The 17,362-nt window shown below is 42.7% G+C and overlaps 1 protein-coding gene across 1 annotated transcript in view; it reads left to right on the plus strand.

The window, feature by feature from the left end:
• MGAT5B (alpha-1,6-mannosylglycoprotein 6-beta-N-acetylglucosaminyltransferase B) overlaps positions 1-17,362 on the plus strand; it is a 351,897-nt gene that overhangs the window by 114,648 nt on the left and 219,887 nt on the right. Inside the window, exon 3 of the mRNA XM_060252886.1 lies at positions 10,322-10,466. Coding sequence (XP_060108869.1) covers positions 10,322-10,466 — 145 coding nt within the window. The remainder of the gene's footprint in view (positions 1-10,321; positions 10,467-17,362) is intronic.

Raw genomic sequence — 17,362 nt, forward strand, 5'->3', positions numbered from 1 at the left:
GCCAAAACCGTTGAAAATTTTTTAAAATCGTGGTTCAGGATGGAAATAGGTCTATATGACTTTGGATCCAACTTGTCTTTCCCTTCTTTATGTATCACTATCATTCTAGAGTCCCTTCAAGAGTCTGGGAGTATACCATTCTCCATAACAAAGTTACAGGTTTTTGATAGGGGGCCTATCAAATTAGTTTTAATTTTTTTATAGAACTCAATAGGGAAACCATCCTTCCCCGTCGCTTTATTATTTTTTATTGAAGCCAATGCTTCAGATAGTTCAGATTCGGTAAAGGGTTTTTCCATGAATTCCATGTCATTTTTAGAAAGAGATGTTTCAAATTTGGTGGATTTCAAATAATCCATTGGGTTTAGGTTATCATCTAAGGAAGAATTATATAACGAAGAGTAATAATAAAAAAAAACTTTTGATATTTCTTTTGAAGAAGAATATGTATTACCTTGTGGAGAACCAATAGTCTGGATTAATGAGTTAACCTGTTTTTGCTGAATTCTATATTTTAATATTCGGAGAGATTTAGTAGTTTTTGTTACATACTTCTGTCAAGTATAACAGTTTTTTCTGAATATCAGAAGTTTCGATAAGTGCTAATTTATTTCTTTCTAAGTTTAGTTTTTTCTGTGTTTTCTTTCCTCCGAATTTGATGTGTCTCTGCTCTAGCTCCTGAATTTTAGTTTTCAGTTCCAATATAGTTTTCGTTTTGTTTTTTTGGCAGGCTGCTGCCAATGAAATAAGATGGCCTCTGAGCACGGATTTAAAGGCATCCCAAACCATATTCTGAGCTACCCCACAGTCACTATTATGCATGAAGTAATCTTGAATGTTTTTATTTATGTCATCACAAAGGGGTTCCTTAGATGACAAAAGCTTATTAAGGGACCAACTAGGGCCTTTGTTGTCATTTTCTTGGATGGCCAATTCCCCTATCATCCACGAGTGGTCTGAAATTATTCTAGAGCCTATGATAATATTCCTTACAGAATTCAATAAAGCTGGGGAGGTTAACACATAGTCAATTCTGGAATAGGTTTTATGCACTTGAGAAAAATAAGTATAATCTTTAGGATGTAGTTTAGGATTTAACGCTCTCCAGATGTCCACCAAGTAAACGAGTGTAAAAGGTTTTTAAGCCCTGTTGTTTTGTGGGCTTGAGGATTTACCTTACTTCGGATTGACTTGTCAAGGGATGGATCAACTACATAGTTGAAATCTCCACCTATTATGACTTCTCCTTGTCTGAAGTTCATCAGAGCTGCTAAGGTCTCTTTCAAGAATTGCAACTGGCCACTATTGGGAGAATAAATAGAAGCAATAGTTAGAGGGGTGTTATTCAGCATTCCTTTTACAAAAACATATTGACCTCTGGGATCTATTTTTGTATCCTGGGAGATGAAAGGTGTAGATTTGGAAAAAAGTATTGCTACTCCTCTTGTCTTCGAGGAACCAGTAGCTTGAATGATTTGGTTAAACCAGTTAGTGTGTAATAAGGGAAAAGTCTTCTTTTTGACATGTGTTTCTTGGAGGCAAACTATATTTGGGCGTTCCTTCACTAAAGCATTGAAAATGCAGGTACGTTTTATCGGATTTTTTAGACTTCTGCAGTTCCAAGTAATAACTTTGAGGTTTTTGGACATTGTGAGTTAAGGATCTGGATTTTACAAGATAACGTGCAAGACTGGATTGGAATTTAGAATACCATCTTAATTTTTCCAAGATTTTTCATTTTTTTACAAAAGAAGACTAGAAAGGAAAAGGAAACTTATTAAAAAATACAAATTAATTCTAAGACCCTAAACTAGGGTGTAGTTTCAACCAACTTCCTTACCAGGAAGAAACTAGGGAGAAAACCTTCAGGTCTCCCTATCACGAAACTAGTGCTCCTTATGGAGGGCTAAAAGTGAGAGCAATTAACTATATTAAAGAAAAATTATTTTTAGTTCCCGCCTCCCCCCCAATAATAACAGTTTAACTGTAAACTCCAGAATGTAGATTTAGAAGAAGAAGAAGAAGAAGATATTGGATTTATATCCCGCCCTCCACTCCGTCTCAGAGCGGCTCACAAACTCCTTTACCTTCCTCCCCCACAACAGACACCCTGTGAGGTGGGTGGGGCTGGAGAGGGCTCTCATAGCAGCTGCCCTTTCAAGGACAACCTCTGCCAGAGCTATGGCTGACCCAAGGCCATTCCAGCAGGTGCAAGTGGAGGAGTGGGGAATCAAACCCGGTTCTCCCAGATAAGAGTCCGCACACTTAACCACTACACCAAACTGGCTCTCCCAGTTTGGGAGTTAAGTTCATAGACAATAGTAAGTTCATAGACAATAGTAACTTCATTACCCCACGCTGATCTCGGCAGGAAAAACCTTTGTAGCAGTGGATGGCAACCTGCTGAAGAAGTGGCCCTGCCCTTGCCTCCTCTTTACTTCCTTCCTGGGCATGGGACAAGGGCGGCATCGCTTCTTCAGTCTCCTGGCTCCACCCCCAAATTTTAGTGGGCCACAAAGGAGAAGTGTAAAAATAACCGGACCACGGGGGGGGGGGGGAGGAAGTTTGGGAAACTCTGCTTATAAGGCACACAAAGTGATAAAGTCTGCAATTTCAACCCAATTTTCCAATTCCCTGAAAGAAGAAGGCAGTAGTCAAAAAGAACTGCACAGGAAAACCCAGAGCAGTTGATACTGTCCTCCTTTTCCAAAAACTCGAATGAACCAACAACGATAAGCCCATGGCCATGCCCAACCACATAGGTGCCCCCAGTGTATTACTCCAACCTTCTCAATGTTTCCATGGAGGCAAAGTAGGCCCTCCTGCCTTACTGACACTATGGGCTATCAAGTAGAGCCATATTAAGTGGCTCATGCCACCTGAAGTAACAGTTGTTTGTGTCTGTGATGAACAGCAGCAATATGCATGCTAAGTGACAGCTGATAGAACTCACTCTCATTGGTGTACTGCTTTGAACTGTCAAAGGAGAGTGGCAGTTATGCAGTTGAAAAAGTCAGTTACCCAGGTTACTAGTCTGAATGGGCAGATAGTAATGATTGTGCCACCAGGAGAAGGTCTATCACAGAGACCTTGGTCTTACACCCATGGGGACAAAGCATAGGGCACTCGTTTGTGCGAAATTGTGAAGTGGAAACATTAACTAGAAACATAGTTCAGTTGACAAAAGTTGGACCAGAAAGATGCTAGAAATCTTTAGGAAAAGTGAAGCAACTTTCAGGGAAACTGTATCATGCGTAGTCAATCACCTCAGAAGTGTGTGTAGTTTTAAATGTCTGTTTCTATCTGCTAAAGCTCAAACACTATGTACATATTAATCCCCTTCCCTGCCAGTTTGTTTTAATAAACCAACTTTTGTTTAATCATTACCTTTGCCTACTGTGCCATTTTCTGAGGAGTAAATTTTTTAAACAGAAATAGTGACAGGGTAATTTAATTTAGTGGAGTGCTGGTTAAATCAGTCATGCCCATCTCATAATTGGCAGCAGCAGTCAGGATTCAAAATCCCCCCTTGTCATAGTATCACATCTGAAAGTTCTATCTGGTGCCTGTACAGCACAATGATGTAGCAGATGTCAACAAATCTGCCCATAGTACAATTAAGTTTCTACATACCAAGGGTAGTCATTGTATTCCAGTGGTTCTTGAATTGTTTCAGGCCAAAACAAAGTCATGTGGATTCTTTCTGCACTCTATACTTTTGCCCCAAATCAAATGTTCAAAGTATAAATAATTAATATCTTTAAGTATATTTGTGAACAGAGCACAGGCGGTTTGGTACTGTATAACTTTCCTGTTGTTGCGTATGTATGTTGTTCACGAATTTATCCATTTTCCTTTTTTTCCCCCTCTTCAACCTCTTTGTCTAATATCTAATTTAAACTGCAGTTCTCAGTGAACTGTATTCTATTCACTACTGAATTGTGTTGTGTTCGCTGCCATTCCTGTTCCTGAACCTTTAGAATAGCTGGAGGCAAGAATCAAAAACTGATGTATGAACAAGGCCTCCAGAAGCCTGTGTGATGTTTATGCAATTGGTTTTCCTGAAACCCTCCTCTGAAAATGTTTATGCATTCACAGGGTGAGTCAGAGTTTGATGAGAACTGGAAGTTATTCAGCGTCCCCTGGCTTTGCTATCCTCTGCTTCTGTACCTTGGAGAGCAGTTTCAAATGCAGAAATAAAACAGGTTGATCCTTTTCTGGGCAGAGTTAGAAAATGAGGTGGAGAGACTGCCTGTTCAATTTCTGCATGCCTGGCTGCTCTTAAAGATTCAGAAGTAGAGCTAAATGCATTCAGATATTAGAAGTTCGGTTCGAGCGGAGGTTCGAGCCCTGCGGGACTATAATCAGTTCCGCAGGGCCTGCAAAACTATCCTTTTTCAAATGGCCTACAGGATTGAATCCTGAAGTGACACCTAGCCATCTGATGTATGCTGTCTTGCATTATAGCACCTTAACTGTAGTGGTTTTAATTAATTAATTAATTAATTTAATGTATTTTATTGTATTTTATCGTATAATGTATTTACTGTAATCATGGTACTTCCATGTCTGTGAGCTGCCCTGAGCCTGCCTCGGCGGGGAGGGGTACAAATAAAAATTATTATTATTATTATTATTATTATTATTATTATTATTATTATTATTATTATTATTATTATTATTATTATTATTATTATTATTATTATTATTATTATTAAAGTCTGGAACCACCAGGAAGAACTAAAGCATAGCATGAATTGGCATGACACATTAAGCAGTGCAGAAATTACATAATAGGATTCTACCTACAATGAGCTATACATAGCACTGTAGAACACAAGTCTCTATCACGTATCGAAGAAGAGGAGGCGGAGGAGAAGATTGGAATTATACCCCACCCTTCACTCAGTCTCAGAGTGGTTTACAATCTCCTTTCCCTTCCGTTTCCCATAACAGACACCTTGTGAGGTAGGTGGAGCCGAGAGAGCAATTTGGAGGACTGCGCTTGAGAGGACAGCTTTTTCAAGAACTGTGACTGACCCAAGATCACTCAGCAGGTGCTTGTGGAAGAGTAGGGAATCAAACCTCGTTCTCCCAGATTAAAATCCACACACTTAACCACTGCACCGGATTGACTCTCTTGTATGTTTGTGAGCTATCTTGTACGGTGTAGCCCTATTACCTTCACAGAAAAACTCTCTTGAATATAGTTTGTGGAAGGCTAGGAGAATGGGAACTTTCATGACCTCCTCAGGCAGGCCATTCCACAAGGTGGAAGCCATAATAAAGCATGTACGCAAGCAGTTGTTGATTTTGCAACTGGCACCTGCAAAAGACTCTGAGCATTTTCGCACTGACCTTAATCGGGAGCGATGTCCCTCTTCACCGCGCAGCGTCTGCGCGGATTTCGCACTAATTGCTCCGCACAAAACCAGTTTACATTTGCGATGCAAAAGCCGCGGGACTTTGTGGCTCTTCCGGGTTCTGCGGAGCAATTAGTGTGAAATCCGCGCAGACGCTGCGCGGTGAAGAGGGATGTCACTCCCGATTAAGGTCAGTGCGAAAACATTCTCTGTTGAGTGGATTTGAGATGGTGGAGCATAGGGAGAGAGGCAGTCCTGCAAATAAGAGGGTCCAAGACCAGGTATGTTATAGCCAATATCTTAAACTGAGCTCAGTAATAAATTGGCTGTCAACTGAGTATCTTCGGAATGGGAGTAATATGCATGCTCCATGTAGCTCCCACAAATACTTGAGCCTTAACATGTATGTGCATGTTGTAAAAACTGTCAAGCTGTGGGCCTTGAATCCAGCTGAGAGAGCCTGTTCCCTTGATTTTGAATGATACTGTCCCTCAAAATACAGGTCCGGGTTATGGTTCTGTGATTAGCAATTACAAAACATGCATTGCATAAGGGTGTACCTTCAAAGCCTTAGATTGCTTCTCTTGTCCACTAATCTCCTCCTGCTTTGTAAATGAAAACGGGATGTTCCTTTTTTAAGGAGTCCATAGGAGGCAAATGAAGAAGATAAGTGGAATGAACAAGATGTCTTTTTAAAAAATTGTTATGCAATTGGAATCAGCTCTCTACCCTCTGACTCTATAATAACATATTCTGTGCATCACCAGCAGAAAAGAAGAGAGGTAGATTACTTTTAGCATCTTCAGATAATCCTACAATAGGCCCTTATGGGTATGGATTACGTACTGCCCTGTGGCTGCAATCTGTTAAGAGCTACTTTTAATTCTGCCCTAACCAATTTTTCCTTGCATGAGAAGTTTGGAACTGCCAAAATTCAGGTGGCAGGGTTGGCACAGTTGTCTAAAGGACTGGCACAGCTGACTCTCTGAAGCCATCAACAAGATTGTTCCCTGACACCCTCTTTGCTCTCAGAGTTATGGAGGATGAAACAGGACCTAAGACGACTAGAACGAGCTTGGTGACATACTCATGACAAAGCCACAAGAGCATCTTATAGGGCGTTCATGAGGACTTATGAGATGACAGTGACAGTCACTATGAAAGAATTCCATGCATCTTCTATTGCATCCACGAACTTGCACCCAGCTCAATTATTTAGGATAACCCAGTCTTCAGTTTCCGTAGGAAAACCAAAAGGATAGCAAATTGACAATTAGCTATGGAGCTTTTGCAAACTATTTCGCAGATAAAATCTTGTTTCTCTGCCAAGATATGTTGGCCACTGTTGACACAGTTTGTGAACTGGAGGCCACTTGGCTGGACCAACGCAGGAAACTCTCCCAGGATGAGGTCAACAGGACCCTGGCAGCTGTGAAGCCCACTGCTTGCCTCCTTGACCTGTGCCCCTCATGGCTGGTGAAAACTGTTGGTGATGGAATATGAGTCTCCCTGGGAGACATTATCAACTTGTCCCTGAGCTCAGGGACTTTCCCATAGTTTTTGAAGGATGCACTCTTGAAAAAACCATCTTTAGATCCTACGGATCCAGCCAACTACTGCCCAGTGTCGAACCTTCCATTCCTGGGTTAGGAAGTTGAGAGAGTGGTAGTGGGGCAACTCCAGGCTTCCCTGGATGCCCTCAGACCTCCTCAGCCCTCAGACCAATTCCAGTCTGGCTTTCACATGGGTTATGGGATGGAGATGGCACTGGTTGTCCTCACAGATGACCTCTGGAGACACTTGGATTGGGGTGGGTCAGCTCTACTGTTGCTGCTTGATTTGACAGCAGCATTTGGCATGATCGATTATGACCTTATGACCCACCGTCTCGCCAACATGGGGATAAGAGGGACTGCCAATATGATGTAGACTGTTTCCTGATTAAAGACTTGGTCAGTCTTTGTCTAATTTTCTGACTGACTACCTTTTTACAGTGACATCCTCTTTTTCCTTTCAGTTGTACTGCTATAATAAACAAAACTATCTTTGTGGTAGCTCACTGTCAAAATAGAAACGCTTTATTTTAAAATGGGTTGGTAATGTACATTCCTTCAGATTGGCTTATACCCTTTTTGGGCTGACACTGTTTCCGTGGGAGTTGATTTCTTTAGTTCATACATTCTCAGAAATTCAGGCAGCACAGCTTTTGAAAAGCAAACAGCATAGATATTTATTCACACAAACACAGGTGGGATTGGAATATATACACAGGACAGACTTTAGTTTTGGTTCAAGGTGCTTCACTTTAATTTACTCTAGGCAGATATTATACTGGTATAGCTTATGCAGTAACTTTATTTGTGGCTCTGAGAACACACAATGTTATTCCACTTCTTCTGTTAATATCTCTTATTGTTCCTAAGACTCCCTTAGTCTGGACTTCCAGGCAATCACTATACACCATGAGAATTACCCCAGTTTCACCTGGTTTATGAGACTCCTTGCTTCTACCCAGGTCCCTTGGCCAGCTGCCTTTCCAGACTCCTATTTTTTTCTCAACTAGGTAAAAGCTTTCTTTGAGAAGTGAGTGTGACTTTTTTGACACCAACGAGCTTTCCTGTTTGAGGCACATTCAGCCGGTGCTTTGCTAGCTGCATTGGCTGCGAGTTGAGTACCAGATCAGGTTCAAGGTTATGGTATTAGCCTTCAGAGCCTTATGTAATCTGGGACTGTCATATCTGCAGGACTGATTCTCCTCATGTGCCCCCAAGTGCACTCTTTTGAACAGCTTCTCCTTGTGGTCCCCAGCCCTAAAGACATCTGCCTAGCCTCAACCAGGACCAGGGCCTTTTCAGCCCTAGCTCTGGGCCCAGTTATTACAGTTCCACAGGGCCCGCAAAACAGAGTTGTTCCACCAGTCCTTTGGTTGAGGCAGTGGAGGTTCAGCTACATTGGCCTCCCCTGCTCCATCTGCCCTCCTCATTCCAACTTACTAATACGTTGGTGCCAATCCCAATTACCTGTTCTATCAGGGCATACACATAGTGGCATTTGGGAATGTAATGGACTCAGGCAGTTAGCCTGAGTAGTTGGAGACACCTTGCAGTGATTGGCTGGAACGCAGCCATGGTAACTGAAATGTAGTGAATTGAAGAGGCTTGCAGAAGAGAAAACGCCTCAGAGTTTAGTTTTGGAGTTGGAGCTTGTATACTGAACAGTGGAGTAGAGACTGAGTACTGAAACTGAAGAGTTGTTGTGTGAAGCAACTGGACAAGGAGCTGAGAACAGCCAGTGGGGCTGAGTTCCTTGGGAGACAGAAGTAAATAAAACCTTTTGTCAGGGAGAGAGTTTCTGGTCAGAAGGGGGACACAGCCAGGCACCTTCTGTGAGGCAAAACTCTCTGTGGGGTTTTGTCAGCACAACAGGGCAGACTCCAAGTTTAAACTGAGAACATGCAAACACTCTGAAAGGAGGACTGGATTCTAGTGGGTAGAAGGGAATCCCAAGATTCAGACTAGGAATCTAGCTTGTTGGGTCACACAGGAGTGAGGGGCTGAAAATTAACTCTCAAAGGTGTGAATCCTGTATGCTAGTGTGTATGTCTGTGAGGGAAAAGTTATCTGGCACAAGTCAGGAGTCCTCAGTGTGTGTGGAAAAGAGTGAATGTCAGTTTATTATTTTTATGATATATCAAGCCTGAGAATAGGGCTAGACCATCAACTCTGCACAGTGTTCCTAGTGCCAAGAAGGCACTGCCTGCCTATCCAAAGTTTTTGTATAGTTTTAAAGCCTGCCTGCTTATAATTATAGTAATATCTCAGCCTGACAAACCTCTGGTGTTTAGTGATTGATTATTTTGCCAACCACCTGCCTGCCAACTAATTTGTTTTTAATATAATTAATACATATTATTTTATCCCTCTTCCTTGCCTTTTGTGAACCAATAAATATTATTTTGTGGTTTTTGAAATTTAAAAATGTTTGGTGCCTATTTGTTATACTTCTGACAGGATTGCTGTGTGGGTGCCTGAGGTACTGAGGGAAGGTGACAGGGAAATATTCTTAGTGGTCACCCTCCCAAGCTGACCCTGACCGGTTCTTTACAGGGAACTTCTGTGATTTATTTTTTGCCATCTTGTATTGAATTATGGGGTTTTAACTGATTACTGACCACTGTTGATACAGTGTAATTGCTTTAAAATGTTTTATCTGATCAAATTTGATGTGAATTTCCCTGAGCCTGCATGTGAGGGAGGGTGGAATAGAAATATAATAAAAGAAATAAGTAAGTACAGGAAGCACTGTCCTCCTTTGCATCTGATCCTTGCTCAAACTTTACCATCAAAAAAGATGCTCTGAAATTGGAGTTCAGTTTTCAGTCCCAAAGCTAGAACTAGCATTACCCTCCCCCAGGAAAACAAAAATTACATAATAAGATTCATTTTGAAAGACGCACAAGTTAAAGTCTGCTTAATCTTGAGGTGGGGCTAAAAATAGGCTGAGGTTTCCTGGCAAAACCAGGAGGGTTTAAAATCCCCTTTATCCCAATGCATTGGTCAGTGACTGAGGTAGCAACACATTTATCGCAGAGTTACCACTGCTATAATGGCCTTGTTATGCCAGATTTCCAGCCATATGTAAATCTTAGTGCAACGTATTAAGCAATGAAAACTGCTTACATGCCTAAATGCTAAGGAACACTGAATCATTGGCATTATTGGCAATGATAAAACTGAATTAGCAAGGAGTGGTGGGTCACTTTTGAACCCCCTCCACTGGACAGGGTGACTTCCCACTGTTCCTGTACTGTAACATTGCTGCCTTCTATCCTTTCCAGAATAATGAGCAATCTTCTTCCCCGTCTGCTAGTCTTTTTGAATAGATCTCTGCTGTCTACTGAGCACCACTGTAGAATGTACTTTTCTTCCTATTTCTTTTGCCTTTTCATGTGGCCGCAGTGATGGGTGCGCTCGAGTCCAGAGGGGTGCTGAGAAAAATGAGTGATATGCTGGAGATGATGGTGAAGAGGATGGATGTGCTAGCCAGGCTGGAGAACAGCACAGACTTCCGGAAAGTGGAAGAGATGCATTTTCCAATAGACAGGTCAGTAGTACTGGTGGGACTGAAATGTGGATCCAAGATTCACTAACTGAGGATCCTCATTCCATAGCTGTTCTATATGTGGAATGCATGAACCTGTTCCCTGTTGCAAATAAATTTCGGTTTTAATGATACAGTGGAAAACTGCAGCTGCTCTATTTCCTGCTTATTTGGGGCTAGTTAATCCATGAGAGAGGTGGGAAGATCCCCTCGAGTGGCAGATTTGGGGAGTGACAGCCTTCCTTTGCACCACACTGACCTTGGACCCTACCACTTTTGCCAGGAAACCAAAGGTACTAATGTTCCCCTTCTCCCCCAAGACATTTTATAACTAGCACGACAAGCCGCACATGCTCTGTAACTCTCATGAGATTCCTTCCCCTCACATGAATGTAGCCATCATTTTGTTAACCCTGGCTTGAGATAGGGTGGCAGCAGGTATAGTGGGCTAAGGCTGTCTTGAACTGTTTTGAACTGCCACTGGACTCATTTGTTCCTTCTCACCCTCCTCTCTCAACTGCTTAGCAAGTGAGACTTCAGTATTACTTACAATAGGTAGGGAAGGTGGAGGAACAGAATGACTAGATAGGAGGTGCATCCACACAATATGTTTATGAAATTAGTAACATTAATGGCCAAGTCCATTTCTCCAGATGCAGGCTGGAAATACTATTTTGTTATTAAACCAAGTGATAGAATGTATCATTTCCCCATGTGTTGTATCTACCTTTGATATCATAATAAGCATGGACAGGGCATTCTTTGCTTCTAAGATCCAATAAAAAGGTTCATCCAGGGCAGTGTTTCCCATTTGCAGGGTCGTGACCTGTTACCGGGCCACGGAAGCCTCATTACCAGGACACAAGAAAAGCCAAAGCTAGCCCCGCCCCCCGCGAAACTAGCCCTGCCTCATCTCTGTGTTGTGCAGAGAGGAGCTGGGCTGCCTCTCCTTCCTTCTCCCCCTCTCCCAGTGTTTGCATTTAAAATTAAACTTCCTTTCTTGCCCCTTCCCCCTTTCCCTATCAATTTCCTTCCTTCCTTCCTTCCTTCCTTCCTTCCTTCCTTCCTTCCTTCCTTCCTTCCTTCCTTCCTTCCTTCCTTCCTTTTTTAGCGGATGAAACTTTTCTGTTCATCATACTGTTGTTGCGGACATAGGAGCTCTACCAATGAAAAGTTGGCACCCCCAGTTGTAGCCAAGTGGCCTTCTATGAGATTTCTGTGTGAGTAAGTGAGAGTAAGAGGTGTGGGGCATAAAGAGATTATTGGAGATTACTGCAGTATATATCAACAGCACTGGAAGGGATCGTACTATGAACTTGGCACCATTTTACTGGTCCTGATTTTAACAGCTGTCTGACACCAAAATTAAACTCCTCCTGTAGATATTAAAAAGGATGAAAGTAGTTCACTGGCTAAGTATCTGCACAACAGGTTGCTTTTAAAGGCATGGGAAACACAGCCAGTAAAAAGCTGCAAGCCCCTCATAAATATCCTTTTGGGGATAACTGCAGAAAAGCTTGTATGAATTTCATATAACTTGAAATTAATTCATCAATTGCAGTAAAATTCAACCAAAGAAAAGTATGAAAAATAGCTGCCAAAAGATTTTCTTGAAACCAAGCAAGCTTGGTTGTAGCTTGAGGCAGGGTTCCAGTATCAGCAGCTGAAGGAAGGGCCTACTAAATGTGTCAGCATATTTTGAGGTAGAGCAACTGCCAGGGCCCAGTGTGGGTGGTACATAGTGCTGGCATTCCTGATGGCAATGGCAACAGCACTCCCGACTGCATACACTGGCTAGTGCTGTTGAGGAAGGGATGTGTAGGTGGTGCAGGCAATTGAACATGGGCATTAGGAGTGTTTGCAAGCTGGAGAAGAATACACAAACAGATAGGTGCATGCAGGTGTAAGGGTGAAAAGAGAGGACCGCCCACTTTGCACCCCCATTTTGGCTCAGCATGAGTTTCAGAGAGATTTTTCTGAAAATGAATTTACTTCTGAAGAAGAGGCAGGTTGGGGGAGTGCCCTGGAAGTGACATCACAGGAAAAAGTGGAGTTTTGGTTCAGTGTGCCCTGGAAGTGACATCACTTGGTCCTTGACACCACAGGAAATGACATAATTCCTGGCTCCTGGCTCCACCCCCAAATTTTAGTGGGCCACAAAGGAGAAGTGTAAAAATAACCGGGCCATGGGAAAGAAAAGTTTGGGAAACCCTGATCCAGGGAATCTGACATAGGGCTCAGCTGTAGACAGTGTGGATAGCTTTGGGTATCACCTCACAGGGTGTTTTCGCACTCACCTTCAGCCGGCGCCGCGACCCTCTTGACGACGGAGGATCTGTGCTGATTTCCCACACGAAGCGCAGGAGCAACCAGAAGAGCCGCCAATTTCCGGCGCGAAGCCCGCTCAAGCGTTTTCCTGCTTCTTGGCGATTTACGTTTGAGCGGGCTTCGCGCCGGAAATTGGCGGCTCTTCTGGTTGCTCCAGCGCTTCGTGTGGGAAATCAGCACAGATCCTCCGTCGTCAAGAGGGTCGCGGCGCCGGCTGAAGGTGAGTGCGAAAACACCCACAGTGTCTAGATGTGGATGGGAAATGGAAGTGTCATAAAAGAATGAATAATAAACTATCATGTAAAAGATTGCATTTAAAATAATGAGATTGGAAATACCATCAAAATGTCAGTTAATTTGTAAGACTTATTGGCTGTTCATTTTAAAATGTGGAGCGTTAATTTAATTTCAACTTGATCTAGTTCTTAAGGTGAATGGTTAATTTCCAATGACTGTGCAGTAGTTCAGGGGGCATTGCCATGGAACAAAGCTGATATCCAAAGCAATTAATACCACAGTTGCTTAATCAAGAGAAACCATTTCTCTTTGTGTTCTCATTCGTTAACATCTAAATATTATTTGTACTCAAATATAGTTGCTTACTGAGGCTGTTCACAGACCATGGTTTTGCGATCCAGGGGAAACGGATTGTGTTATATTATTGAAATGAGTGAAACCTGTCATGATGACTAACTGGTCTTGTAGAATTCATTGGAGTTTAGGTACAACCAACGTATGTAGAACTGACTTATTCAAGATTGGAGCCCAATAAGTTTTCAAAGACTTGGTGGTGGTATTGTTGAGCCGGTGCTGTCCTTCATTTTTGTCTCTCTTGCCTGGATCTCTGGTCAAACCGGTTTTGTAGGTTTTAATTGCATTTTGAGTTTCACCCTGATGAAACCCCAGAACTAACCTGAAGTGTGACTAATAGAAGTTAGAACAATACATTAGGATTTGTAGAATCTTTCGGGCTGAGAACGAAACGTCTGGAAGGAAAACTTTCTCCAGTAGAACACGGCACTTGAGCCCGAAAGATTCTACAAACCCTAATGATGTTACTAGCCGTGAAAACCTGAAATCTTTGATAGACCAATACTGCTACAGCAGAGATCTGCAATTTTTTGACTGAATACCACAGATACCTAGTCGGATGGTTCCTAGATATGATGGCTTCTAAAAAGCATTAAATTCATAGAAGATAGATCCATTAATGGCTATTAGTCATAAGGCTACTGAGAGTTATCACTGGCCTGTAGAACATGATTCCCACTGAGCCCTGACACATGCCACATCCCATGCTACATAGACCCAACCTAAACACCATATAAAGTTAAATCACACACATTTCCCATCCCCATGGTCCCCCAAGGTGATTAGGACACCCATAATTGTGTATCCTCCTAATTAACCATGATGGCTGGGGAATTTCCATTTTCAGAAAACTGGGTGAGACTTTGTCTCCATACCCTGCTTGTGGGTCTTCAGGGGTCATTTAGTAGCCCTCTAAGGAAAACAGATGTTTAATGGATGATTGGCCTAACTCAAAGTTGACTTATTCTTGCTTTCCATTGCTGGTGAAATTTTCTACTCTATTCTTTTAAAGCTTCTTTTTATGACTGAGAGGAGCATTTATCTACTTTCCTGCATAAATACATATGTAGTGCTTGTAAATAACAGTGCATAGGTAAGAGTGAATTGTATATTACGTATAGACTATCAGATGCTGCATGATATAAAATGTATGCCAATGGAAGGGATTTTGCACTGGAGACAGCAAAAAAGTCCCTTATTGATTAATTACCTAGCTAGAGACAAGCAGAACAGAGGTGGAAAGGAGACTGGGAAAATGTATTACTGCACTCATAGGAATAGCAAAAGCTGAGCATCACACAGAACCTGAACTTCACTAGTATATTCAATTGAAAGCTGCAGTTGGCTACTACTATCTATAGACACAGAGAAGCCACATCTCCAGATTCCCTGGCACTGGAAAACAGAGTGAAAAGCAGTTAAATTTTATAAAGGAAATAGTTATGATGTCTATCTTGGGACTGTATTTAGTTACACTCAGCCATTCCTAGGGTTTAGCTAATGATTCTCAGTAACTACATGGGTTTTCTGGCTAGCGCTCTGAGGTGATCTGGAAACTAAGGGACTATTGGTGGTGGTGGCTCTATGAGCTGCCCCTTTTCATAAGAGGAGGCAGCTGATTCCATCCTTTACCCCTGAGATGGTGCTTCCCTGCTCCCATTCCTAGGAAACTGAGTTATCTGTTCTCTGTAAGGTAGCTAGAACTAGGTTGGGAAGTTGCTACCGTTTTGGGGGAGAGGGAGGGACTTCAGTGGGGTATAATGCCATACAGTCCACCTTTCAAAGCAGCCATTTTCTCTAGGCCAACTGATGTCTGTAACCTGGAGACGGGTTGTAATTCCTGGAGATCTCCAGTCACCACCTGGAGTACTTTGGATTTTCCACTGTGCCACCACTGTTCTCTTGTTGACCACCTGGAGCCTGGCAATCCTTGTTATCTGGACTGCATAAGAAGTGCTCACCGTGTGTTCTTTTTAATGTCTTGAGGATCTATTAGAGCACCCTCATGGAATCCAAGTGGCCCCCAAATGTCAGATGACTTCAGATGCCAAAACTGAATATTCAGCATATATTAGATGTCAGTATAATTTAAACAGCTGTTTATAGGTTAAATGCAGTTCAGCTGGAACACACAAAACTAGAAGAAAAAAAACCTGCAGAGAACTGAATTACTGCATTCAATCCCACTCCCTAGAGGAATTCTGAAGGTGCTATCTATTATCACAAACTATACAGTCTAAATCCATGGTGGTGCTTCTTCCCAATTATTTTCTTTTCCCTCCATGAGTAAAACTGAGCAATTTTGGCTGACCATTGCTTTTTTCAATGGGCAGATGCACCACTAAGTCCCAATAAGAAGCAAAGCACATAATAAACCTTTGCTTTGTAGCTTAATTCCAGTTTAATAGACCAAGTCTGCTTTGAAAGAGTTGGAAGCCAATTTCCTCTTTAATGCAGCTGTAGATGGCTTTGAAGTTATGCTTTGATTAAGCTGGTAGCATATAACTGATTAGCTGTGTATTAAGTCAACTGCTCTCCCTGTTCCTCCCTTTCCTTTGGATGGAAGCCCTTGTCAATGGAATAAATGTTCATCTGGCATTATTTAAAAAATGTATTTAATTTATTTTGCACTGCATTTTGCAGTCAATCTGCTTTCAGAAAAGAGAAACACAAAATCACCTCTTTGGAATTCAGGAGCAAAAGCTGTGACTCATAAATGGGGCATTTAGTGCGGTGCTAGAGAGACAAAAGAGGTGTCTTATTAAGGCACAGAACAAGTGAGTTTGCAGAAAATACTGGTTTTGCTGCATTTGCCCTAAATAGCAGATAACAAAAGAAAAATCCTAAATAAATGAAGCTTGCATAGTACGGAGGAGCACAAACCACAGCACAAACCAAAATTCATGATGAATTAGGCTGGCTGATGGTTCACAAACTAGGGGTTCAGGAAAACCCGCAATCCACCCATGAACCTTCATGAGTAACCATGATCGGGGACAAAGGGTGGCAATTGGTGAGCAGACCTCCCTGCGTTATCCGCTAGAATGTGGTGTACTGCAGGGAGCTATTCTCTCGCCAATTATGTTTAACATCTACATGCAGCACCTTGCCCAGATTGCCGGAGGTTTTAGGCTAGGTTGTCACCAGTATGCAGATGACACCCAGCTCTATCTGATGATGGATGGCCAGTCAGACTCTGCCCCAGATCATCTGACCAGGGCACTGGAAGCAGTGGCCGGTTGGCTACAACTGAGCTGGCTGAAGCTTAATCCAACTAAGATGGAGGTCCTGTACGTGAGTCGAGGGCGTCTGGCTCCCCACCCTGGATGGCGCACCTCTTGTGCCCGCTCAGAAGATGAGGAGTCTGGGTGTGATACTGGATGCCACCCTCTCTAGGAGACCCAGGACACAGCTGTTGCACAATCTGCTTTTCACCATCTTCAGCAGGTCAAACAACTAGCACCTTATCTGGATCCTCGGGATTTAGCTACAGTGATCCATGCAACAGTCACTCCCAGGTTGGACTACTGTAACTCACTCTATGCAGGCTTGCCCTTGAGACTGATCCGGAAACTCCAGCTGGTGCAGAATGCAGCGGCATGATTGCTAACTGAATTGCCTTTACGGGCAAGCAGTCGGCCGATGCTGTGCCACCTGCACTGGCTACCAATTACCGGATCTGCTTCAAGGTTTAAAGCCTTGCGTGGCCTGGGACCAGTATATCTGCGGGACCATCTCTCCCCATATGAGCCCTGGAGATCATTGCAATCAGCCAGCCAACATCTTCTGACCATCCTTGGCCCAAAGGACATCTGGCTTGCCTGGACCTGGGCCACGGCTTTTTCGGCCTTGGCCCCAACCTGATGGAATCAGCTCCCTATAGAGATTCGGGCCCTTCCGGATTTGTTACAATTCCGGAGGGCCTGTAAAATGGAGCTGCTCTGCCAGGTCTATGGTTGAGACAAGCGGACGTCCTCATC

The sequence above is a fragment of the Heteronotia binoei genome, chromosome 13, assembly GCF_032191835.1.
Source record: "Heteronotia binoei isolate CCM8104 ecotype False Entrance Well chromosome 13, APGP_CSIRO_Hbin_v1, whole genome shotgun sequence".
NCBI classification, from domain to species: Eukaryota; Metazoa; Chordata; class Lepidosauria; order Squamata; family Gekkonidae; genus Heteronotia; species Heteronotia binoei.